General features: G+C 37.2%; 2 protein-coding genes across 3 annotated transcripts; one reads left to right on the forward strand and one right to left on the reverse strand.

The window, feature by feature from the left end:
* Positions 1-12948: 12948 nt before the first annotated feature.
* On the forward strand, positions 12949-22761 carry LOC149837540 (uncharacterized). Of its 2 annotated transcripts, XM_090007415.1 has the most exons (7): positions 12949-13265; positions 14753-14837; positions 19336-20529; positions 21277-21465; positions 21571-21762; positions 21860-21894; positions 22165-22761. In XM_090007415.1, exons 3-6 carry the CDS (start codon positions 19355-19357, stop codon positions 21867-21869), a joined length of 1566 nt encoding a protein of 521 aa, XP_089863541.1. In that variant the 5' UTR covers positions 12949-13265; positions 14753-14837; positions 19336-19354; the 3' UTR covers positions 21870-21894; positions 22165-22761. The 2 variants fall into 2 exon arrangements, with proteins under 2 accessions (XP_089863541.1, XP_089863540.1); XM_090007414.1 differs by lacking the exon at positions 14753-14837.
* A 4031-nt stretch (positions 22762-26792) lies between these two features.
* LOC149837541 (uncharacterized) lies at positions 26793-27515 on the reverse strand. The gene has a single exon (XM_090008058.1). The coding sequence runs from the start codon at positions 27513-27515 to the stop codon at positions 26793-26795; it is 723 nt and encodes a 240-aa protein (XP_089864184.1).
* Between the last annotated feature and the right edge of the window lie 374 nt (positions 27516-27889).

The following is a 27889-nucleotide window of genomic DNA, read 5'->3' on the forward strand; positions in this document are numbered from 1 at the left end:
TGGGCTTCACATAAATATCTCATAGACTCATTAGGTGGGCCCCATAGAGATATATTTTGTTACTTTATCCCCAAGTTTGGGTCTTGGATCAAGTAAAGGGTTTGGATCGAATACACACCATATGTGGATCCAAGATCTATATAAAAAATGATAAATAGGGGTGAACTCTCTTTAGAAAAAATTGACCCCCCTCCTCTCTCCTCTTTCTCACTTTAGCTCCTCTCTACTTTCTCCTTTCTCTTGGTTCTAGCCTAAACCAAGCCCACTTGTAGTGAACTTGGACCTGCTTAGCTTAAGTTGAGTCCAATTGATCAAGACTCACTTGACCTATCAGGTTAACTTTTCTCTCTCTTCTTTTGTTTTTGTCTTAGCCTAGGTTAAACCCACTTGACCTAGATTTAGCCTAGTTAGGGTGAGCTTGAACTCACTTAAACCAGTTCGAACCCAGTTGGTACATGACCCCTTGGTCCTGACAGCTTGATCTTCTCTACCCTTTTCTTGCCTAAACCCAACCCATCTGACTAAACCTAACCTAGTTGAGATATGTTCGAACCTAATTGGACCGAAGCTAGGTCTAAACCGGTTCTTGGTTTAAACTTCATCGGATCATCGTTTCATTGAAAGCTGCAAGAGACACTCTTAGTTATGACTATACCAAACCTAAAGGACATGTTGGCCATAACCTAGGAGTGCCTCAACCACCTCATTAGAGCACCACCACATATCTTGGTAGGTTTGCGCACTAATCAGTGCCAAAGTTCTACTTTTCTCAATATATATATATATATATATATATATATATATATATATATATATGTGTGTGTGTGTGTGTGTGTGTGTGTGTGTGTATCTACTTATATTTTTAAGATTTTCATTGCGTTGAACGATGCCAAAGCTCCTACTTTCTGCATATTACATACATATGTTTTTGCTTACGCATTTAAGATTGTCGTCATGTTGAACAATGCCAAAGCTTCTACTTTCCGCGTATTACATATAAAAGTATTTGCTTATGCATTTAAGATTGTCATCACGTTGAACGATGTCAATGTTCCTACTTTCTGCATATTACATATATATGTATTTACTTACGCATATAAGATTATCATCGCATTGAACGATGTCAAGGATCCTGCTTCCTGCAAATATGTACATATTTGCTTTTTGCAAGTTATTTAGTTCAGTTTCTCCCGCCGAACATTAAATATGCTATCATTTATGTCGTCGCACTATATCGCACAGTCTTCTGTTATATTACATATAGTTGTACATAAATGAGCATTCAAATGAAGATCAACTCCTATCGTCAATGTGATTCCATATGCCGCTCCTCGATCAAGATTTTGATTGACAAAAAAAAACCTATTAGAAAGACTTCACTTTTGGGCAAAACTTTTTTTTCGTAAAAACTTAAGTCACTTGTGTATGGCCTAGCTAAGTCTTAAGGTTTCAACGAACCATGATAGATGCAAAATACGTACAATGGTGCAGCATCTATCCTCAAGTTAAGCATTATATTTTCTTCGTCAAAGATGAGAAGTGCTACCAAATTTTCTGAAAAAATGCTCATTGAGCTCAAAAGAACGTAACACTTTCTTTGTTAAAGAGAGAAAGTGCTGCCGAAAAAGAAGCTCTTCGAACTTAGAAAGAGCATAGCACGTACTCTGTCGAAGAGAGGAGGTGATGCCCAATTTCTGATAAGTTACTTTCTATAAGTAGAAAGGGTCGTCACGCTTCCTTCGTCAAGCAAAGGAAGTGATGTTGAAATGTTTGACAAAATGCTTGCTTGAACTGATTTGAAGGGCACGATAATTCCCATGTAGTCAGAATGCTACCAGAATGGCTCATTCCACCTTTGCCTGTAAGGGCACCCTACTCGTAAGCATCAGTGGGCCATAATAGTTGTTGTGCCTTGACTAGGCCAAGTGCTTATTGCAGCTACATACGCTGAACTGTCGATCTGATGTGATCGTGGTACATGAATGCTCATGTGAAATACTATTGTATAACTAGAATCGTAAGGGCCAGAGTTCATTGTCCACCCGAAAGAGGTGAAGTGCTCATGAAGGCCGTAGATGCTAAGAACACAGTCTTGTATGCATATGAATACAACTCAATGATAGTTCCTTGAACACACAGTTGAACCATGCTTCATAATACAGAATGGAGTTGGTGTACATATTTTTCTTAGTGTAAAATGTACTTGTTTGCCCAGGTGGCATTCGAATGTCATATAAAGAACGGTTATGCCGCTGAACCCCTTCAAGACTATTGCTCACCGTGAAAGACGGTGATGGTACAACCCATGAGTGACACATATTATCACGATTCAAAGAGTTCAAGGGACCTCCCGTCACTCAGGAGGTTTGGATGCTAGGTTATCTTTAAGATGTGAGCATTGAACCCCACTACTGCAATAGAGGATGCATCTGAAACGGTTTGGTAGGGTTATCCCGGTATAAGTTCTACCACCCTACCATAAACAGGGTCATCAGACCTTTGGGGTATCTAAAATACATAGAATAATAAACCCCTAGAACGTCGCATTTATGTCGAAGTTCAAGCTTCTCCCATGTACTAAGGGGTGAACGGCTAATATCGAAACATTGCATTAGTTCTAGGTTCAATAATGTATGAATGTATAAATGAATGTGCATTGTTCTCACAAGTCTTATATAACCTTGTGGAAGGTGTTGAGATCGGTATACTACTGGACTGATATGGCAAAGACCCGTGTGATATCTGCACGACTAAGCTATGCTCGAGGAGCTCTCGCATGGATTTGTGGAATATTGATGTGCCAAGTCTTAGAGACGTGAGCTTGATGTTCCAATTGAGACCCTAAAGAGGCTCACGTGATATATGCTAAGTCTTGGAGATTTGAGCATAATGGTTTAATCTTGGCCCTGAGGAGACTTTCACGATATACGCTAAGTCGTGGAGACTTGAGGGTCATTATTGTGAACTGTGACCCTAAGTGGTCTATGTGTTTTCACGAGTTTATACTTGATTTGATTTAAATACTTTCTTACCAAAAGCACCAATGGTTCTGACCCCGTTTAATGAGAAATATAAGTACTAAACCTATGATGCGATATACAGAGCAAGGCGACATTGAGTTTCAGGGTTTCTTTATACAGTGTTGCACCACTTCTTTTATAAAAATGAGTTTTATAGAATATTGTTTTTCTAAGCAATAATGTTTGTAATAAATAACTTGTTTTGATAAATGAAACACTTTGGTAGTCAATGAGTGTTTGGACACATACCTGTGACTTGCCCGGTGTTTTCTAAAACCGTCGACTCATTATCGTCTATTTCTTAAAAACTTTTTCTAAATTCTGCTGCAAAGAAAAAAAATAAAATCTATGATTTTTTGCCAAGTAATGTTTTGAAAATTCAGAGCGTTATAGAATTGGTATTAGAGCCTATGTCTGAGAAACCTGGTTCAAAATCCATGATGTTCGTAGTATTGTAATATAAGTATATTTTCAAGCTTTCTGATCGAGTAAATCCTTATAAAACTATAGATGGCAGCCCACGATTCTCGAGGCTACTATATCAGTGCCAAATCATGCACGATGAATGCTTGTACCCAAATGAATTCCAAAATTATTAGTTTTATGGCTAAGAGAGGCATTCCGCCAATGAATGCCAAAGAAAATACACCATCAATATGGGTTGATGGGGCATCACTTGGTCTTAGAAATGAGACCTTGCACATTAGTGGCCACATCACTCAAGTGTGAAGAGTAGTAGTACCCCATCAACTTCGGTAGGATCACAAAGTCTAGAAGGCAATGGATGATTTTTTTCTGCAAAATTCTACGGCCTAAATGAAGGATACAACTTCTTTTATTCGCCTATTTTGATCTCGGATTCCCCAAGTCATAATGCTGCCATGCCACAAAATGGACGGGCATCACCAACCTACCCACTGGCTTCACTTGAGAGTGCCGAAGTGCCGCTTGAGCCAACTCTAACCGTGTCTAAGTGAAGGACATGTGGCGATCATCGGGCCTATTTGAGGTTGTTTACGTCAAAAAAGAAACCAGTTCTTAGAAACTAGTTATGTTTGGAGTCGATAGACTCATATGTATGGTTTTCATCGCCAATGTCTACCAGTGTGGCGTGATACTTGTATTGAAAGGCAATATATGTTTGTTGTGATACAATATATATATATATATATAAGTAAATAAAATTTTACTTTCCTATATATATCAAGAAATTGAATCATGTTGTTTGTATGTGATTAGATAAATGACTCCTATGATGAGGAGAACCGTGCCGAGCGAGGAGTCTCACACGCAGAAGTTTCTATTAGCGACTCTTAACAACTTTGTAACTATCATTCATGAGATGAGGCAAGAACCAGCCCCACCTCGCAATGAGAGCTCCAGAGGAATAACATATGAGAAGTTCCTCAAACTCAGCCCACCGATCTTCGCCGGTAGAGCTGATACAGAACTTGCTGAAAGCTAAATCGAGGAAACAGAATGTGTGTTCTTCGTATTAGGAGTAACAGATAACAAGAAGACTAACTTCTGCATATATAGGCTGAAGGATAACACACGAAAATTATGTGATACTATAAAGATTATCCAGTTCTCACAACACAAAGTCATCCCTTGGGATGATTTTCGGAGAACATTTATAGATAATTACTTTTCGTTGCACTCTAGAAATAAGAAAAAGATAGAGTTTCTGGAATTAGAGTAGGATGATATGAGTCTTATTGACTATACCACCAAATTTCAGAATCTTGAGTGATACTGCTCTTGGTTATTCGAGACTGACCATGAGAGGGCCGACAAATACATAAATGGATTATGGGAAGGGTTACGATCTCGCGTTATAACTAGCATGTCTCTGACTTTCCAAGCTGCTATGGCGATAGTTTTAAAGATTCAAACTGACTGGGAGCAATCAAAAGGGATCGCAGGAAAGAGACCTCTAGTGAATAGTGGGAATCATAAGAGGATGTTCTCGGGTGGGTAGGGATCACAACCACTCATTCACAAGAGGGAGTTTCGAAAAAAGAACTCTATTATGCAGGTTATGAGGCCGCCACCAAGTCAAGAAACAGTTCAACCTAGCCAACAATATAACTCTAACTGTCAGAAGTGCCGCATGAACCACCCCGAAAGACCATGTCCTTACGATATGGGTGGTTGCCTTTATTGTGAAAAAGTAGGCCACTATGTGAGGGGCTATACCAAGAAGGTTGTAAATGAGCAAAAGAGGAATACTGGATCAACTGAACCCTCTCAACGAGTACAACAACGCCCTTAGTTTCAATGATCGCCACCTAGAATGGAACAACTTATGGCAGGTTGTGTATATGTTGTAACTACTGAACAAGTAGCAAATGGTGACCTGATTGAATGCACCATACCTGTTAATGTATATGTTGCTTATGTCTTGTTTGATTGTAGTGCTACTCATACTTTTATCTTCGATGATTTTATCGAACTTCATGTCTCGGTAGAACCGATAGACAAATTGATAGAAGTATACAATCCACTAAGTTATCACACCAAATGCATCAAATATATAAAGAACCTTGATATAGAGATAGCTGAGCAACATTTGTCTACTAGTATCGTTTTGCTCGATATGGTGCAATACGATGTCATTCTAAGAATGAATTAGTTAGCTCAGAACCATGCTAAGATTTTATACCACAAGGGTAGGGTCATACTATCTGAACCGGGATTACCTAAGGTATAATATCAGTTATCCAAACATATGCCACAAAAATGAGTCATATCAGCGTTAAAGGCACAAAAATACCTTAGGAAGGGTTGTGTAGCCTTCCTAGTGAGTCTCTTGATAGAATGACTAACTCTCACGCCCCTTGAGAGTTTGGAAGTGGTGCAGAAGTTTCCTGATACATTTTCTGACAAACTATCAGGATTCTCTCCACTTCATGAGGTTGAATTTGAAATTCAATCATTACCAGAAACTGCACCAATTTCAAAATCCTCTTATCAAATGGCACCAACAGAGCTCAGTGAGTTAAAGTGTCGGTTAGAAGAATTGATGGAATAGGGATTCATCTATCCAAGTGTGTCACCGCAAGAAACTTCTATGATATTTGGAAAGAAAAAAGATGGTTCATTATGTTTATGCATCGATTATAGGATGCTTAACCAGGCAACCATCAAGAACAAATATCCGTTACTTCGGATTGAGGATCCATTTGATCAACTCAGAACATCAAGAATATTTTCTAAGATCGACCTCAGGTTTGGATATCATCAACTTAAAGTTAAGGAGGAGGATATACCTAAGACGACCTTCATAACGAGATATGACCATTATGAGTTCGTAGTAATGCTTTTCAGACTCACTAATGTGTCTGCTGCCTTTATGGACTTGATGAACCATATATTTAGGCCCTATTATGACACCTTTGTCATCGTCTTCATCGATGATATCTTCATCTACTTTGAGAACAAAGAGCAACACTAAGATCACATGAGGATTGTCTTGAAAACCCTTCAAGAGAATTAACTTTATGCCAAATTCTTAAAATGTGAATTCTTGCTCGATAGAGTAATGTTCTTTGGGTACGTAATCTCGAAAGATGGTATAGCAGTAGATTCTGCAAAAATAGAAGTTGTGCTAGATTGGAAACATCCAGAGAATATCATAGATGTCCGCAGCTTCTTAGGCCTTGCCAGATACCACCAAACGTTTATACAGGACTTCTGAATTACCTTATCCATGAAAAAACTGTTAAAAAAGGGAGTTAAGTTCGGATAGAACAACTAGTGTAAGGAGTGTTTTGAGATTCTGAAAGAGAGGCTTACTACGACCCATGTCCTTGCCTTACCTTCTGGTCAAGGAGGCTTTGTGGCTTACACTGATGCCTCAAGAATGGGTTTGGGTTGCATGTTGCTGCAACACAAAAAAATGATCGCATATGCGTCACGACAGTTAAATATCCATAGGAAAAACTATCCAACCCACAATCTGGAGCTTGCTGCGGTAGTGTTTGCACTTAAAATTTGGTGACACTACCTATATGGAGAAAAGTTCGAGGTCATGTCAGACTATAAGGGCTTGAAATACCTTTTCTCTAAAAAAAAATTAAATATGCGGCAAAGATGATGACTGAAATTCCTCAAGAACTATGAATTCATACTTTCTTATCACCCTAGAAAGGCGAATGTCGTAGCTGATTCCTTTAGCTGCAAGACTGTTGACACTCTTGCTAGCCTCGCAGGACAGTAGAAGTTGTTGGAAGACTTCGTCACCTAGAAGCCATTTCTAGCTTATCCAGGCAAGATTCAATTGTCAAGTTTGACAATGCAGTCTGAGATCCTTGATCTTATAGTAGCTGAACAATTCAAGGACTACTAATACATCGAACTAAAAGAAATGGCTGAAAAGAATAATGCTTTCTTTCACTTAAAAGAAGATTGAGGTATATGGATGGAAGAAAGGTTATGCGTCCCAAATAACTCTGAGCTAAGAGAAGAAATACTTCAAAAACTGCACAGTAGCAAAAATACTATCCACCTTGGAGGTACAAAAATGTTTCAAGATTTGCAAAGAAAATACTGGTGGAGAGGTATAAAGAAGTATGTGACTACCTTTGTCTTAAAGTGTTTAACCAGCCAACAAGTCAAAATAGAACATCAGTGACCTGGCGATATGATGCAACATATCGAAATTCCATAATGAAAATATGAGGACATTACTATGGATTTTATTGTAGGATTACCTCAATCCAAGAGGCAACATGATTCAATATGGGTGATTGTGGATAAACTCACTAAGTCTGCTCACTTTCTGCTAATTAACACTAGATATTCGACAAAAAACTTGGCAGTGCTTTATGTTCAGGAAATTGTCAAACTCCATTGAGTGTCGATATCTATTATCTCTGTCTGTGGCCCAAAATTCACCTCTCACTTCTAGGAGCACCTGCAGAGAGCTCTAGAGATGAAACTCAAATTCAGTACCACATTTCATCCATAAACTGATGGACAATCTGAGCGTACCATACAGACTCTTGAGGACATGCTACGAGCCTTTATGTTAGAATGAAAATGAGATTAGAAATTATACTTAGCATTGACAGAATTCACTTACAATAATAGCCATCATGCTAGCATTGGGATGACACCGTATGAAGCCATGTACAAAAGACTTTGTTGATCATCGATCCATTGGGGTAAAGTGGGTGAGCGAACCTTGGACTCACCCATTGTACTACAATATTATATTGAGCAAGTACACATGATCTGAGAGAAATTACTTACTGCTCAGAGCCGATAGAAGAGCTACACAGATCAACAATGTAGGAAACTCACTTTTTCGGTTGGAGACAAGGTTTTTGTCAAGTTTTTTCTAACCAAAAGTGTGTTTCATTTGGGAAAAAAAGGGAAGCTGAGCCCCAAATTCATTGGTTCCTTCAAAATTTTAAACCGAATCAGAGAAACAGCGTACCGAGTAGCATTGCCACCAAAAAATGCACAGATACACAATGTATTTCATGTGTCAATGCTTAGAAAAATACATTTACAAAGCTTTCTACGTCATCCAAATAAAGACATTAACATCCGAGAAGACAACGGTGAAGGAAAGGATAGTAGAAATTATGGACTGTCGGGAACAAGTGCTAAGAACCAAGGTCAGTCCACTTGTTAAAGTAAGATGGCAACATCATGACATAGACGATTGCACTTGGGAACCTGAATCCAACATGCGAGAGAAGTATCCTGAGCTATTCATATAATACTCTTAATGTAATTTTGAGGACAAAATTCTTTTAAGGGGGTAATGATGTAAGACCAGCAATTTTTCAGCAAAAATTTGAAATAAATCTACGAAGTATTTTATTTAAAAATAGCATATGAACCCAAAGTACAAAACAAATAGATTTCAATGAACCAATTATACTTATGATGTGCGTATCCTCGTAAATATATGCTCAATCAGTCAGAAAGCCATAACTTCTTCTCTGAGTAAAATTAGAAGATTTCAACGAGCCAACTTTCTTAGTTTCGTCGATAAGAAGAACATGATATACTTATAATTTTTTCATAAAAAATATTGACGAAACCCTAAAAATCTGCGGGACCCATAAAAATATCCAGTGAGTCCCACAAAAATATCTCACCAAAAATATCCTGTGGGCCCCACATAAATATCCTATAAAATCATTAGATGGGCCCCATAAGGATATAAAAGTTATTTTGTTACTTTATCCTCGAGTTTGAGTCTTGAATCAAGTAAAGGGTTTGGATCAAATCCACACTATATGTGAATCCAAGATCCATATAAAAAACTATAAATATGGGTGAGCCGCCTTTAGAAAAAATTGTTCCCCTTCCTTCTCGCCCCTCTTTCTCACTGTAGCACCTTTCTTTTCTCTTCTCACTCTTGGTTCTAGCCTAGACCAAGGAAACTTACAGTAAGCTTGGACCTACTTAGCCCAGACTGAGCCTAGTTGGTCAAGACTCACTTGACCTACCATGTTAGCTTTTCTCTATTCTCTTTTGTTTTGGTCTCAGCCTAGGTCAAACCCACTTGGCCTACACTTAGCCTAGTTAGGTGGGCTTGGACTCACTTAACCAAGTTTGAACCTAGTTGGAACATGACCCCTTGGACCTGAAGACTTTTTATCGCATCGAACGATGCCAAGACTTCTGCTTTCTGTATATTACATATATATGTATTTGCTTATGCATTTAAGATTGCCATCGCGTTGAATGATGCTAAGGCTACTGCTTTCTACAAATATTTACGTATTTGCTTTCTGCAAGTTATTTAGTTTGGTTTTATTCGTCGAACATTAAATATGCTTTCATTTATGCTACCATGCTATATCGCACAGGCTCCTGCTTATATTACATATAGCTGCACATAAATAAGCGTTCAAATATAGATTAACTCTTATCGTCAATGCGATTTCATATGCCGCTTCTCGATCAAGATTCTGATTGACGAAAGAAGCTCTTATTAAAAAGGCTTCGTTCTTGCTCCAAACCACTTTTTCATAAAAACCTAAGTCACTTGTGCATGGCCTAGTTAAGGCCTAAGGTTTCAATGAACTACGCTATATGCAAAGTACACACAATGGTACACATCTATCCCTAAGTTAAATGTAGTGTTTCCTTCATCAAAGAGAGGAAGTGCAGGCGAATTTTCTGAAAAGATGCTCATCGAAGTTAAAATAATGCAACACTTTCTCCATTAAAGAGAGGAAGTGCTGCCAAATTTTTTGAAAGAAGCTCTCCGAACTTAGAAAGAGTGTAGCATGTACTTTGTCAAAGAGAGGAGGTGCTACCCAATTTCTGACAAGTTACTTTCTACAAGTAGAAAGAGTCATCACGCTTCTTCCGTCAAGCAGAGAAAGTGTTGTCGAAATGTTTGAAAAAATGCTTGCCTGAACTAGTTTGAATGACACCATGATGCCCCTGTAGTCGAAATGTTGCCAGAATGGCTCGTTTCACCTTCGTCTGTAAGGGCACCCTACTCGTAAGGGTCGATGTGACAGAGTAGTTATTGTAGCTTGACTAGGCCAAGTGTTTGTTGCGACTACATACGCTGAGCAGTCGATCTAATGTGATCGTAGTACATGTATGCTCATGTGAAATATTGTTGTACAACTAGACTCGTAAGGGTCAGAGTGCCAGAGTTCATTGTCCACCCGAAAGAGGTGAAATGCTCATGAAGGCTATAGATGCCGAGAGTAGAGTCTTGCTTGCATATGAATAAAACTTAATGATAGTTCCTGGACCACACAGTTAGACCGTACTTCTAAATACTGAATAGGGTTGGGGTACATATTTTACTTAGTGCAAAATGCATTGGTTTGCTCAAGTGGCATTCAAATGTCTTATAAAGAACAATTATGCCACCGAACCCCTTCAGGACTACTGCTTACCGTGAAAGATGGTGATGGTACAACTCGTGAGTGACATATATTATTATGATCCAAAGAGTTCAAGGGACCTCCCGTCACTCAGGAGGTTTTGATATTAGGTTATCCTTAAGATCTGAGGATTGAACCCCACTACTGTAGTAGAGGATGCATCTGAAAGGGCCTGATAGGGTTATCTCGGTATGAGTTTTGCCGCCTTACTATGGACAGAGTCATCAAGCCTTTGGGGTATCTAAAATACATATAATAATAAACTCTCAGAAGGTTACGTTGACACTAAAGTTCAAGCTTCTCTCATGTACTAAGGGGTAAACGGTTAATATTGAAACATTGCATTAGTTCTAGGTTCAATGATGTATGAATGTATGAATGAATGTGCGTTGTTCTGACAAGTCTTGTATAACCTTGTGGAAGGTGTTGAGATCGGTATACTATTGGACTAATATGACAAAGACCCGTGTGATATCCGCATGACTAAGCTATGCTCGATGAGCTATCGCTTGGATTTGTGGAATATGGATGTGCCAAGTCTTAGAGACGTGAGCTTGATGTTCCAATTGAGACCCTGAAGAGGCTCACGGGATATATGCCAAGTCTTGGAGATTTGAGCATAATGTTCTAATCTTGGCCCTGAGGAGGCTTTCCCGATATACGATAAGTCGTTGAGACTTGATGGTCGTTATTGCGAACTGTGACCCTAAGTGATCCATGTATTTTCATGAGTTTATACTTGATTTGATTTAAATACTTTCTTACCAAAGCACCAATGGTTCTAACCCCGTTTAATAGAGAATATATGTACTAAATTTGTGATGCAATATATGGAGAAAAGCGACATTGAGTTCCAGGGTTTCTCCAGACAGTGTTGCACCACTTCTTTCATAAAAGCAAGTTGTATAAAATATTATTTTTCCAAGCAATGATGTTTGTAATAAACAACTTGTTTTGATAAATGCTACACTTTGGGGGTCAATGAGTGTTTGGCCACATATCTGTGATTTGCCTGGTGTTTTCTAAAATCGATGAGTCATTATCGTCTATTTTTTAAAAACTTTTTCTAAATTTCATTGTAAAAAAAAAAACAATCCATGAATTTTCAACCAAGTAATGTTTTGGAAATTCGAGGCGTTATGAGTGTCAACTCAACCTATATATAGAGGTGTCAACGGGTCGGGTTTAGTTTCAACCGAACTGAAACCAAACTTGGACCAAATTTTTTGGTATGGTATCCGGTCCGAGCTCAGGTCTAATCGGGCCTACTATAAGAAAAACCATACTCGAACCCGATAAGAACTACAAGAACCAAACCCGACTAAACCATATTGTTATCATTTTTATAATGAAAAATTACGTGTCTTAATCGAAACTCGGGTCGAGTCCGGGTCTGGTATAAAATTTCATAAACACTACCTGGGTCCATGTATTAATTGGACCTTCGAGTCTAGACTCGGGTCTTCTTATTTATCACCATAATCGGATCCTATAGAGTTTGGTTCGGGCTGGGTCCCGATAAATTTATATATGTGTGAATTTAACAATTTATTGTTATTAGTTTCTAAAACTTAGGGTTGGGCCCCACGCCCACCCTGGCCCGTAAACACCGATAAGATTGTTATTAGTCAAGTCTATTGAATGGTTGTGTAAGGTTGGATGCCTTTAGTTTTGTCTCTCAACTAGATGTTCATGCGAAGGCAAGATGATCATCTGAGTTCTCAAATCGGTGAGGAAAGTACAACCTGGGATCTAAAATGTTCAGGACTCCAATCCATCGATTTTTACGGCGATGGTTTTTTTAATGGATCAAGGGAAAGAATTCACGTTTAACCCCATCCTTTTTGGGGTTCTCTAGCGCAAACACCCCTTTGGGCGAAACCACGTTAAGGGGAGGGTGGACACGTGCCCACCCTGACCCACAGAAACCCCCAAGGGGTATGGGTGCCCAACCCCGACCCTCCCCTTTCCCAAATCCATCCCCATTCCTCCCCGCACGCCGATACCCTACCTAAGCCACTCCCCCCCTCTCTCTCTCTCTCTCTCGCCCTCCCTCCCAGCGCCCCGCCAGTGCCCCTACGACCTTACAGCTGGACCCCCCACTTTCTCTCTCGATTCGCTCGCGGCCTCCGCCCTCTCCGCGACCCCCACCTGTACGCCCTTCTCTCTCACCCTCTGCAGCTCCGCGACGTCACAGGCCACAGTGGCAAGCCGCTTCTCTCTCTCTCTCTGCCTCCCCGGACCCGATCCCCAAACCCGACCTCTCTCTCGACTTTCTGTGTGGCACCCTCCCCCGACGGCCCGACCCCATAACAGCAGAGCCGTCCGGCGCAGCCCGCACAGGAGGAGGTCTACTCTCTCTTGTCTTTAGGTATAAATGCATAATTGATGTAAGAATTAGGGTTTCAATTAGCATTTAAGTTTAGAATTATTTTTTTTGTGTTTTTTTCAATTAGTATTTAGGTTTTTAACAAGATGTATACTAATTAGTTATTTTTGTATTTTTTAATCAACATTATACATGATTTACATGCTTGATTTTAGTTACAAATTTGGGGTTTTGCTATTTTTTTGTTTTAATTAGCTTATGTATGAAAACTATGAATGGTGTTTGCTAGGATTGATGTTTTTTTTTAGTTTTTTTAAATAGCATGAATATTTAATTAGGTTTTAGAGTATTTTTATTTTTTTTTAATATTATTTAGATTTTTATTTTGTTTTTCAATAAGATGAATATTTAATTTAGGTATTTTTCGTTTTTAATTAACATTAAACCTGATTCTACATGAATAACATAATTGATGATGTAAGATTTAGGGTTTAAATTAGCATTTATTTAGGTTTAGGGTTTTTTTGTGTTTTTTCTCCAATTAGCATTTATATTTTTAATGAAATGAATATTAATTAGTTATTTATGTATTTATTTTAATCAACATTATACATTATCCACATGCTTGATTTTAGTTAGAAATCTGTAGGTTTTGTTATTTTCTGTTTCAATTAGTTTTGTATGAAAACCATGAATGATGTTTGTTAGGATTGAGGTTTTCATTTAGTTTTTTAAATAGCATGAGTATTTAATTCGATTTTAGAGTTTTTTGTGTTTTTTTGAATAACATTTAGATTTTTATTTTATTTTCAAATAAGATGAATATTAATTTACATATTTTGTGTTTTTAATTAAAATTAAACATGTTTCTACATACTTGAATATCATAAGTGCATAATTGATGATGTAAGAATTAGGGTTTCGATTAGTATCTTGGTTGATGGTTTTTTGTGTTTTTTTTCCAATTAGCATTTAGGTTTTTAATGAGATGGATATTAATTAGTTATTTCTGTATTTTTTTTTAATTAACATTATACATGATCTACATGCTTGATTTTAGTTAGAAAATTGAGGGTTTTGTTATTTTTTGTTTCAATTAGTTTATGTATGAAAACTATGAATGATGCTTTTAGGATTTTATTTAGTTTTTTAAGAATAACATGAATATTTAATTAGATTTTATAGTTTTTTGTGTTTTTCTTAATAACATTTAGATTTTTATTTTGTTTTTAAATAAGATGATTATTTAATTTAGGTACTTTTGTGTTTTTAATTAACATAAATAAAATTTAGGTTTTAGAGTTTTTTGTGTTTTTTTAATAGAATTTAGATTTTTATTTTGTTTTTAAATAAGATGAATATTTAATTGTAAAAGGTATTCGTTAGAGTAACTATTTGATGTTAAATATGTTTGATGTTCCTCTTCGTTTTGAGTGGCTTGTACTTTTTTTAAATATTTATAAAACATTTATGATGTTCTTTGTAGATCTTTTGAAAGACTAACTAATTAATTAACTATTTATTTGTAGGATGTTTTTGTTACTTTGTCACATATTGCTGAATACATTTCAAGATCGAAACTTGAGCTTAGTCACACTGCATTATTCATAGAAGGTACTTTATTTGGTCTTTATATCAAACAAAGCTAAATTTTGAAGTATAAAGGCATGTTATTATGATATTTTTCAGTTCTTAAATAATTTTCTTTATTACTGAAAACATGTTGTTTGGTTTCAACCAAGGTTCCTAATTATGAATATGACACTTTGTAGTTCTTCAATTTTTTTTTGCACTTGCTAATATAGTTTATTGTCATAGAAATTATTTTTCTTTTTTACTGTGCATTTGTGTCCACCCTAACTTAAATTCCTAGTTTCCCCCTGCTCTCTCGCCTTGACCAATATGTAAGTCTCCACTTTGCTTCAGCACTAAGGTCACGAGTGCCCACTCTGGGGTTCGAACATAGGATGTTTGAGAAGTCACAGACAATCATGTTCATCCCTAGCCAGGATGATGGGTTATTGTGCATGATTTTGAAAAAGAAAAATGGATCTAGGACAATTTGAAAGTTATGCTTCCAAAATCTGCGGACTGTGAGTGGTAAGCAAGAATCCTAGTGGCATGTAATGCTACACGAGCACCCCTGGAATTATCAGTTGGCTTCTCCTCAGCCGATCATAGCAAAACTATGTTTATGCCAAGTTTGGCAGAGTATATACCATCTTTTTGTCTTCGTAAATTTACTTTTCTTAGATTATACATAAACCATCAAACTTAGCATCCTGTAGTTTTTATCATTTGTAAACTCTAGAAGAATATAAGGGTGAGTGTGATGAATACCAGTCATGAACAAGTTAAATATCCACTAGATAGGATCATCATGGCTGTTGTTGTTGAACCTATCCACGGATTGACTGGTCTGCATCATACTTGACAAAAACACCATTTTAACGGATTGAGGCAGGAAACATCATAGTAAAAGTGTGGGCAAACTCACTTCTCATTTATGGGAAGCACATTTATATTATAGCAAACATCTTTCCCACTCGCTTCTCACTTGATTCCTAGCACTTCTCCCTTGCTTCTGCCTTATTTTTTTTATGTTCTATATATTAGTACGGGGATACACATATTGACATGGGTATGGAGGGTGAAATGGAGTGTCCCGGAATCATAGAACACAACCATGATATATATACACTAAAAATATGAGAATAAGAGTATGAATAGGGCATTTCCTCTTAATGTTTCTTTTTTGTTTTTTTCAAATCCAACCATGCAAATATGTTCAACATGGTCCATTTGCTAGGAATCAACTATTGGGTCATGTTTTTTTTAACAAAAAAAAAATTAGATGCTTGAATATTTATGAAAATTGTGAGCCGTTGATTTTCAAGTCTTAAAAAATCTTGCTTATACATAACACTCAAATGATTTAAGAGTCCATCCCTTTAAAATCAGACATGTAGATTACCCCTGTATGGTCAAATTTAACAAAATAACATAGAAGCCTATGAAAATCTCAATTCACACTCTAGTTCTCTCTCTCTCTCTCTCTATATATATATATATATATATATATATATATATATTGTAGATGTGAAATGCACAAGCAAAAGATTTAATTTGATTTTTAAAAGATTTTTTTTATAAAATATGCCTCTGATTTTAGAAAATATGCCCTAGTTGAAAAGGATAACTCGATCAAGATTGAGATTTTCCCTAAGAATAATTTTTTTTGGCTTTTCGATAGAGTTTCAATAGCACTTGTGAAAAGAGAGAGGGAGTCTTGGTGGTGGGACCCATCACTCAGAAATGGACAAGAAAGAGAAACTAACAACTACCAAATGAAAATAATGAAAATATACTAAAAATAGAAAAGATAGAGGTTAGAGAACATACTTTGTCTTGTCGAAGCCTAGCCCCGCTCGTGATGTCGGCAAAGTCTCCCCACTCCGACCGCGAGCTCAGAATATGGCAGAGTATCCCTACTGTAACCGGGTTTCCTACTGTGAAGGGGTACTCCTCATAGAAAAAGCTATTCTACTAAGCTAGGATAGTAAATTCCTAGCCTATACTAGATTAACTAAGAATTTTCCCATAAAAGCATGAGAAAATCTTAAGAGAGCTATCCTAGGCCAGGGAGTGCTAGGCATTCTCCCTAGTTCCCAGGCTTGGAGGTCAACCCAAACACAAAAGCTAGCTACCTAGGAAAACTACCTATCCTAGAGATAGGATAGGAAAATTACCTAGAGGGGCCGCTCAGCAGTTTCCATAGAAGGAGGAAGGGGGGAAGGGGGGAAACCCTTTATACGTCAATAGGCTGAAAAAAGTGTGTAGGGGTTCAAGAATCTGTTGATGGTAACCGCATATTGTTACAATTCAGTAACCGCAGATGCCATTATGTCTCGCAAAAAACACACCTCAATCATTTCTTTACAAATTTCAACTGAAAAGATTTGGAAGATGGTTTCCTGTATCTTTTTACTGCAGGAGTATGTTATATGGCATCTGATTTTGACATGACTTTTCTCTTGACATTTTTAAGTGTGTGATGTAACTTCCTTTGGGTACACTGGAAAGGACATGAAACACTGTCAGTTATTTCTCCTCATTGGTAATTTTCTTCTTATTGTTGATCTGACTGCCATAAAATCCAGTAAGTCGTGAAGTTAAACGTGGCTTTTGATTGTGTGGCATCTAGCAACATCTTGACCATGTCTCACTTTTTTCTTCATTTTTCTGCAGTTCTTTCTTGAAGTTAACTTTTTTTCCTTTTGAGGAATTACATATTTTGGTTATGCATCCAAAAGCTGAAGTTGAGAAATTTGTGTCATATGCATAAAATTCACGTCTTCAATATGTTCTGGTTCAACAGAGGGCTTCCTCTTGGAATGAGAGTCTGTAAATCAAAAGGCTCACTCTAGGAAAATGCCGTCAAACTATATTATTTTCTTTATTTCCATTGATGATTGACGCATCTCTTTTCTCATTTATCAAGTTTGAAAATTGTTATGTGTGTTGATTTATTTTGTAATGATAAAATTACATTGATAAATATTGCACTCGGAGATGATCATCATTCCCTATTTTGTCATACTACATGTCTGGCTTCAATATTGTAACTATGGTAGACTATGGACCATGTATGATTATAGAATCGTCCAGGTCAAAATCTGGCCGGATATGATGGTAAGTTTGGATGTAGGCATATATGCAATTGGAAAGGGCCTATAGCCGACCCATAATACATCTACCATATTTTGAAAATATCATGATATATATTGAAAGACATTTATGAAATAATATAATAAGCATTTTATCATAATAGATTCCTCAGCATTTTCAATATTTTTTCATATCTTTGTCCTCTTTTAACGAATTTCCAATCTTAATATAGTTTTTTTTCTGTCTATTCCTCTTTATTTTTCTGATTTTGTTTTCTACTTCTCTATGCTAAACATACACAAAGTCCCTTTTTATTTTTCCAAGTTTTTTCCTTCTCTGGAATTGCCTAGAGTTTCTAGAAATTCGAGAAATTGACTAGTTCAAAATTCCTCTAAATGTTGTTGCAAGATCTTTTATTATGATCTCACCTGATTCTAGAACCAGGTTTTGTGAAGATATGCCTGTGAATGTGTTCATGGTCTAACTAGGGTTTTATGAAGATATGTATGTGACTGTGGACCAGCATTGGATTTAATCTTGCATTCAAGATGCACCAAATGGGCATCCCATCCACAGACACACCAGCACATATTTGACACAATCAATTAGTGTGGACATAGTCAACATTGTCATTACTTATTTTGTACACTTGCATTCTTTTTCTTTTAAAATTTGCCATCAATTGTTCAGTTTCAACTTAGTTTTTATATTTGATGTGAATAGTGATTTAGAATTGTGGTTCAAAGTTTATGATATTCATGTTTTATTGCTTTAGGTTAAAAATTACACACACACACACACACACACACCAAGTGCAACTCATCCTGTCTCGTTCCTGCATCCATATCCATGTGACATAGATTCTACTTGGTAGATTTCAATAAGTCTATCAGGACTGCTATGTGAATCTGGTTCCTATCACATCAGATCACTACCTGATTGTGGATAGCCCCATCAAGTTCACCAAAAGTAGTATTCCATAGATATTCTGTTTGTAATCCATTTCTTTTTCGCAGCTTGGATCCAAACGATATCTTGCAAGTTCTTACCCCTTCTTTGATCTTACATAGTTTTCAACGAAGGTCAGAGAGGCAAAACTAAACATACATAATTCTTTTAGTAGGCTGAACTAGTAGAAGCTTTATGAGTTAGTGAGGGAGCATGGTTCTTTTCTTCTCTTTGGCACAATGTGTTTTCTTGGTCCTTTTAATAGTAAATTCTTCTTTTTATAAAGGAGGGCTACATTTAAGAGACATATTGCTTAGCATTGTTAACTTCTGTTTCATTTTTTTTTGTTTTCCTGGGAGGACTGAATGTGATCCTGGATATTACTTGTGGAAGTATTGTAGATTTTTGGAATGATTTCAGCAAAAGCCATTGAATCCTTTCATAAAAGTTATTACCTTTTTGGTTCTGCTGTCAAGGTTTCTGTATGTTTACACAGGTGGTGTAACTTGTGTGAAATGGAGATGTATGTAGATGATATATCATCAGCTATTCGAAAAGCTAGAAATGCTGATATTTCAGCAGGAACATCTTCAGAAGGAACCTTTACATCGTCATCTGCATCACAATCATCATCTCTGTGTCCATTACCACATGCACCACCTAGTAGTAGTGAATCAACCCCATATGTAGGGCAGATATTTGCTAGTGATGAGGCTGCTTATGACTTCTATAAGAACTTTGCCAAGAGAAATGGATTCTCAATTCGGCGCCAAAAAGCAATGAGGGAAAGATGGTCTCATGATAAATCTATTTACAGTAGATATTTTGTTTGTCATCGAGCTGGATGTCCTGTTCAAAAGGTGGATGAAAACAAAGTTCAGAGGAACCATCAGTCTACAAGGTGCAAATGTGGGGCAGGAATGGGAATAAAGAGAATAGTGTCAAGTGATTCAAGATGGACTGTTACTCATTTTACTAATGTACATAATCATTATTTACTTGGTCAAGAGAGGGTACACTTTCTCCCTGCTTATTGTAAGTTCACAGACAATGACAAGAACCGAATTACAGTTCTTGCTAAGGCTGGTGTTAGTGTCAGACAAATTGTACAGTATCTGGAATTGGAGCATGGTGCTGAGTTGGGAAGCCTGCCATTCTTAGAAAAGGACGTTAGGAACTTCATCCAATCACTTAAAGTGGTTGTTAATGAAAATGGGCGAGATCTGTCAGCACAGTGTTCTAATGCCCCTTTGATTAACAGAGGTAACCCAAGTAGTTCAAGCCAAAGTGACCTAGAAGTTCAGAGATTGGAATGGATTGCATCGGAAATCATTATGGAATTTAGAAAGAGAAGAGTGGGTTTTGAATTAATTCGAGGCGAATTGGTAAAGATCAGAGATTTGGTTAAAGGGTTTCAAAGCAAGAATGATGCTACATCTAGCATAACACCAAGCCCATTAGCAGAAACAGCTGCATATGCTGATGCCATAGCCTTTGGTTCTGCATACAACTCTTTCCAAGTAGCTGCCAGTGGACAATTGATGGATAAAACACCTAAAGAAGGTGGCAAGTTGACCAAAAAACCTAGGTATTGCAAGGTGCCTTCCTGTGGCCGAACTGGTCATGACTCAAGAAATTGTCCCATGAAAAAGGCTGCACAGATGGAGGTCGGTATCCAGGCTCCTATCAGGTGAGATTCTGCTCCAGTGCATGTTGCATGTTTTGATTGTATACCACACATAGTCACAAATATCGGTATCGGCTATATCTTGGCGAGTCTATTTCTTGTGATATTATAGCTTTCGTGATAAATCTCGGGGCTTAAAAGATATAAAAAGAACAAAAATAAGAAAATATCATGTTTAGACAAAAAAATACACAAATAATAAAATAAATAAGTAAAAAATGTAAAATAAATAAGAAAAACATATTTAAAATGTAAAAAATAAACAAAAACAGTAAATCCAATTGATAATATCGTGATATTATCAAATTGGTGATATTTTCAAAATATCGCAATATTTTACCTATATTATTGTTTGCTGAATTTACAGCGATAATATCATGATATTTTGAAAATATCGTCGATATCTGTGACTATGATACCACCAGCTGGTACTTATTTCTTCTTTGTTGTATACATTGTAGTAATTTAGCACAAGACCCTGTTCAAGTAGTTAGTAATGTAACATCTATAAATGAAAATTCAAAAGAAGGTAGTAACTCAATCAAGAAATCTAGGTATTGCAAGGTGCCTTCATGTGGCCAAACTGCTCATGACTAGAAATTGTCCCATGAAAAGGACTGCACAACTGCAGGTTAATAGCAAGGCTCCTATCAAGTGAGATTCTGCTCCAGTGCTTGTTTCATGTGTTGATTACTTAACGTTATATCCCCAGCTGGTACTTCAACTTTTTTTTTGTTGTATCCATTGTAGTTTAGCGCACAGCCCTGTTGAATTATTTGATGGAACACCCATAAATGAAAAATCAAAAGAAGGCAGCAACTCGGCCAAAAAACCAAGGCATTGCAAGGTGCCTTCTTGTGGACAAAGTGGTCATGACTCCAGAAACTGTCCCATGAAACGTGCTGGTGAATCAATATTTGGAATCCAGTCTGCTATCAGGTAATCCATACACACTTAGTATGGTTGTCTGATAATGCATGCAGCTTGTGGGAATGTACTGAATCTTCTTTTTCTTTCTTTTTTAAAATTTCCTTTTGGTTTCAGTTCAGTGCAAAATCACGTTCAGACCAATATTCAGGGCCCTTCTACAGTTGGAATTTTGAAGGTGCTTGGTGAATCAGTGAAAAAAACTAGGTATTGCAAGGTGCCTAATTGTGGCCAAACTGGCCATGACTCGAGAAATTGTCCACTGAAAAAAGCTATTGAATCAGAAACTCCGATCCAGCTTTTGAACAAGTAATGCATATGTTCTTAGTGCTCTTTTTGTTTTTTCCTAATTTATTGACATCCAATTGTGTCTAAATTCTTGTGGCACTGCTTTTCCTATGTCCAGGATATATTAAATCACTTGGCTGGCTATAACCTAAGGTAACACTAAATTTGCTCTATGTATCAGCATTATTTCTCATTTCACATGCAAAATGTTTGAAATTTATGAGGAAAATCAATGTGCACGAGTAAATGTAGTAACTAGGCTACAGGTTTTGATGCTTTTGTTAAATTACACAAACACAACGCTTCTGCTTGTTTCTTTTTGTTGTGCCCTGCACTTACATATTGATGTTTACTGTTTCACTTTCATGACCATGATAATTTTCTTTGATGGTGCAATAAGCTAACTTTCTGTCTGGTTTACAGCCTTTGTTGGTTTGGCGTTTTTGCTAATGGTAGCATGCATCTCAAGTTCCTTTTTTTGTCCATCTGCTGGAAGGTCATACATAAGTTGGCTACCTATATTAGGAAACAACAATTTTCTTAAAGAACAAGATCAACATCTTTGGTCCAAACACAGCCCAGTGCTTCCAATTGAAGATGCTGGTATAATCTGTTGCAACTTTTTCCTTGTCAAAGATCTTAGCAAAGTGGGATTTTTCATTTTGTTGATGCCGGACATGGTTTCATGACCAGTCAATATGAATTGGAAGCTGTTGATTGTTTTGTTCAATGAATTGTAAGGCTTATAAAGAAGATATGTATGGTGCCATTTTGGTGACAGTGCATGCATTTAGATGCTCATAACGCTTTGGTTATCTTTGCATTTAGGATGTTTCTATTGATAGGCCATTATTTTTTCTTTTTGAAACTATGGACCAAACAAGTTCTTTGGAAGCTAACATGCTTGGAGTTGAAAACTGCTTGTAATTGTAATGGTTGTGTATGTGTGTGTGTTTCATGCAAAACGTGAACAGATTTAGATTAGTTTCTAATCCAATCAAGGATCTGTGGGTTTAATGGTGAAGAGGAATCAGTAGGAATTTGGATATTTGAAGGTTTTTTTTTTTGTGGGACATGGAGAGACATGCTCATGCATGTCACTAGTGGAACATTTTTACCTAACATAGTTTTTTGTGATTAGATGAGGAGTTTTCAGGTTGTGTTTTGAATCCTATAGAAGCATGTTTAGCACTCACCACCATCGGTGTGTGGTTTAAACTGTACACCACCAAAGTTTGTATTCTGTTATTTTGTGGATGGAATGTCTCCAATCGATTGTACATTAACCCTATGCCAATTCATCTGACTATCATGGTATAATGTTGACCCATGTGGTGCTATGCAAGGCCTTATGTTTTCCTGCTGTACCTGCCATTTTTCCTGCTAGAGGAAACCCTATCCCATGGAAATTTACATGAGAAGATCTTGACCGTGCTCTTTTCAGGGAAAAGTCATTCCTGCTGGACCTGTTGAAACCAATGTCGTAGGTTATCGTTTGGCCAACGGTTCAGGTGAAATGGCCGATACTGATACTCAAGTGAATCGGCCAAAAATTAATTAAAAAATGTTACATGTCAATATGATTCCTGTTAAAGCCATTAAAATAAAAGAATTTTTTTTACGTTTATTTAAAAAACAGCAGATTCAAGGGTGAAGCATATTGATTTTCTGATGCACACTGATACTGACAACATTGGTTTGATAGGGATGGGCCCTTGGCATCCTCTGTCTCTCCCTCTATCTGCCTTAAAAGCTGGCAATTGCGATTAAAGAAGCCACTATAAAGAAATAGAAATACGTACAGAAATAATTCAAGGCGGCAATTTAACCAAAATTTTGAATTCTTTTCCAAAATGAAATGAAGTAGAGATCCATTTTTTTCGATAGGCAAGTAGATTCATATTTGGATATGTAAAACATCGAGAAATGAATTCATTATTCACATAAAAATAAGTAATTGATTTATGATAGATTTTCAGAACTAGCTTTTACTTATCTGGGAAACAGTGGTCATTAACTCACCTCTTTTAAAACTAATTTTGTCTCTTAATCTTCAGGTTTTGGATTTAAAAGGCAGAAAAAATAACGAAAAATGATTGCATAGTATGGAAAATATGACCCGTTTTTTGAAATGCCCTGCAATTTTCGCTATTCTATTCATGTCCAAAAATCACAAATACCCAACTGGCAAAGTTTGTGTGATATATCACTCTGTTTCTCAAATAACGTAAACTCTCACTTAAAAGGTGATTCACACATTTTTTTTCTTGTGAACATCACGAAGGTCACATAAAATTATGTGTGAACATCATGTTGATTTCGAAATTCAAAACATTGCACATATGTCATGAAGTTTGCATATATGTCTCGAAGTTTGCACATAATTTTATGCAAACCTTGTTTTACTCTTAAACTTCGGAACATCACACATATATGTCATGAAGTTTGCATAAAATTATGTGCGAACTTCGTGAGTGTAAAAACCAAAACATTGCAACCCAGACTATTTGTGAACTTCATGAGCATAGATTTTTAGGGTTATTTGTGGTCCCCAACCAGTTGCCCTCAACCTTCTTTCCGATGGTTACTTTTCGACAACTATTCCATTGGGACTTCATCCTCAAGTATTCTGGAATCTTCAATGGCGAGTTTTTTCGGTAACCACATTTAACTTGTAAACCAATTATTTTTTTAAATACAATTTTTTTTTCATTTGTTTCGATAAACATGATATGTTGGGCACAATGTTTGATTTTTTTTATTGTTTCCATAACGATTTGATTTTTTTGTTCTATATACCTATATTCTATGTCTTAGTATTATAGGAAATTCTTAATTTGTTTAATATAATATGCAAACTGAGAAGACTATGTAAGAGGGGTCTATGACTAGATCATCTCTTCTATTGTTAGTGCACAACAGAAAAAGCAAAAGAAGAAACATTATGAATTGAGTCATGATTGATACTATAAAACAAGAAACTTGCTTGACATGTGGATAGAGAGAGAGCCACATTCAATGCCAAGAGTTTGGGTGTCTGACATTTTTCATAGAAAAGGCGCCCTTTGCAAACTTAAAAAACTGTGCTCAAATACTTAGCATAAAATGCAAAGCAAGTTGGTCAAACAACAACTAGCCGTCTCACGGTGGCCCATATCCAAGAAAGAATGTGTATAAAAAGTTAAAGGGTTTGTGGCCATAATCTTGTCTCCCATCTCGAAAGTATCTAAAGAGTAAAAGGGTGACTCAGTGGTAAAGAAGAGTGGTCCACTGGCTCACTCTGATGTTGTTGTAGACCTGATTGCCTGGATAGATAAGGCTAGAGATGTAGCCAGTTACAGTGGCAATGACGAGATAAGGATGAAGGTACCTCACCAAGTATATGATGAAAAACCTAAGGTTGCGTTTCAAGAAGTGGATGTATCCTAAGGTCCTGTAGCTATTTTAGATCTTGTGGACGATTTTCAGGCTGAGATAGAAAGTGCACTGAACAATTGTAAGGGGGATCATCCTCACGAGTTAAAGCATTCGATTTTGGAGGACAAGGTGCAAGCTCCGACGAAGATGTTGCATTGGAAGAGAAAGCCTAGTGCTCTTGGATAGGTATAAATTATATATTTATCGTGTGTGTGTGAAGCCTGAACTATTATTTTCTTATTGATTCATGTACATGTGAAAGATGTTAGGATAATTAGTTTGATTCTTATAGTACAATATGTAAAATGTTATGATGATGATGCCTGATGATATGAGGCATATGCAATGATAAATTTTCTTAATAAAGATGATTCAGTAATCCATTCATATCTTTATACTTACCTTGGAGGGCAATGACTTGACGTTCCTAATCATCGAAGTTAGGGGGCTGAATCTACCCCAAGTTTATCCCAGGTTGGTAGTTTCCCATGACTTTTGCATAAGCTATATGATGCATCTTTACTATTATGTACACCTTTGGAGAGTTTTCGCTCGATCTCTACACCACCCCCTTGGATATCTGTTTTAGCTAGTCATATGTGATCAACACTTAGCTAGAGGATCGTGTCACTGCCAATCCCTTAGTTATTAATGCTCCTTTGATTCAGTTACAACAGAGTTGCACACTCAAATGCGCTAACAGCCTCTATAATATCCTTTTGTCATCACTCACAGATGCTGCCTACAATGGCTCACATAGGAGCTTGCAGTAAAGAAAGTGTTAGCTAAGAAAGGCGCACACAGGCGTCCACACATTTATGTTATCTACAAGAGTCAGATTAAAGGAGATTTGCTTTAGCCGTGGCTGAGGTCATAGGAGTAACTTTCGGTTTCTGCAACCGTTACAATATTAGAGTTCAACCTGCAATTTCTTAGTAATTGGCCAACGACAATTGGACAAAATGAGTTCAGTTGATGATGCACTTAGCTAAGTAGAACTGAACAATGATTGAGATTAGCTCAATGCACTGAAGCTTTTGATTTCGTCCAACGTGATTTACCTCAGTTGAGCTTGTAACACTACTTTAGGATCTATGCTTGTTCCTACAGGACAATATGCTTAAACCAACACATTTGCTAGATCTGGACCAAAAGAAATGCACTTAGCTGTGACAAATGGATCAGTGAATTAGAACGATCTAACTTCACTAAAAGCAGAGGTCGGTGTCCCTTGAGCTTGATCTGGCCGATCCTGTGAATGCTATCTAATGAAAGGAAGTTGTCCAATTGTTGCTTGAATTGGGTGCAAATCGAATCAATCGACCTGAAGGAATTCCTTCCTGACTTGCGGCTGAGTCAAGAAGGTTGATCCTCGATTGAGGCCTCTCCACGAATGGAGCCAAAAGAAATTCAAACTTTATTGATAAAGCAAACTTCAGATTACAAACGATCGATCCCTAAATACAAAAGTCGAACTTATTCTTATAGGCTGTGCCTAAGTGTGTGCTAGCTGACTAGGCGGCCCACACTTCAAATCCTGTTGGAGATGACTCTAAGTGACTGCTGCAAACCATATCCTCTGCTGATGTTGTTGCTCAGTCACCTATGTTGACTGGTCTCCTTGGATTTACGTTTCATGTGTGTTGCTTGCCGATGATTTGGCCCTGTTCCTGCGCACCCACCTGATTGCTCAATGCTTTAGACGGTGCGGTCCGAGCTGGACCCGTATCAATCCCCCTTTCTTGAAATGTTCCTAGTTCTCTAGGATTAAATTCAGGGTAACAGTTCTTCATGTTATAGTCCAATTCCCAAGTTGTGGTAGCTTCACCCTCATCATCCCATCCTATCAAGAACTTTCTAATCCTTTGTATCCCCCTACGAACCAATTTGGAATTGAGTACCCTAGTTGGATGCCTTGTCACTTTGTCTTGTACTTCGATCTGGGGTATCACTCCATGATATGGTTTGAGGCGGGAGACATGGAAGACCGAATGAATGCGAACATCCTTAGGCAATCTCAACTTGTAATCCACCTCTTCAATGCGTGTCACCACTTGAAATGGTCCAAATAATTTTGGAGATAATTTGGTTATGAGATCCTTGCTTAAAGAAAACTGACCATGACGTATACGCTTTAGCCAAACCCAATCCTCTACTTGAAACTTCCTGTCTTTCCTATGCTTGTCATACACTTGTTTCATTCTGTTTTGTGCTCTCTTGATGTTTCTTTTTAAAATTCTTAGGATCTCATCTCTTTCACGTAGTTGGTGATCCATCATAGCAATGTTTGTTGTACCTTCTTCATAAAGAAGAGTCTGAAGAGGGGGTTTCCCATAAATTGCTTCATAAGGAGTCATACCCCTGGTATTATGGAATGAAGTGTTATAGCACCATTCGGCCCAAGGTAAATATTCAACCCACTCATCTTGCTTCTCACTGGTGAAGCACCTCAAGTATGTCTCAAGAGTCCGATTAACTACCTCGGTTTGGCCATTGATTTAAGGATGACTAGCAGTACTAAAACACATTTTTGTTTCCATCAATGAAAAATACTCTTTCCAAAATCGGCTAAGGAAAGATGGATCTCTATCACAAGTGATGGTTCTTGGCATTCTATAGAGCTTGGCTATATTTTGAACGAACATCTTTACCACCATTTGAACTGTGTAAGCCCTTGGTAGGGCTATGAAGTGAGCTCCTTTTGAAAGCCGATCTGCTACTACCAAAATGA

The sequence above is a fragment of the Nuphar pumila genome, chromosome 5 (genome assembly GCF_984573655.1).
Source record: "Nuphar pumila chromosome 5, dmNupPumi1.hap1.1, whole genome shotgun sequence".
Taxonomy (NCBI): domain Eukaryota; kingdom Viridiplantae; phylum Streptophyta; class Magnoliopsida; order Nymphaeales; family Nymphaeaceae; genus Nuphar; species Nuphar pumila.

Coding starts and splice junctions, on each gene's coding strand:
- LOC149837540 (XM_090007415.1), top strand. CDS start 19,355: ATGGAGATGTATGTAGATGATATATCATCAGCTATTCGAAAAGCTAGA. Junction 20,530..21,276: donor GGTATCCAGGCTCCTATCAG/GTGAGATTCTGC, acceptor TATCCATTGTAG/TTTAGCGCACAGCCCTGTTG. Junction 21,466..21,570: donor GGAATCCAGTCTGCTATCAG/GTAATCCATACA, acceptor TTTTGGTTTCAG/TTCAGTGCAAAATCACGTTC.
- LOC149837541 (XM_090008058.1), bottom strand. CDS start 27,515: ATGACTCCTTATGAAGCAATTTATGGGAAACCCCCTCTTCAGACTCTT.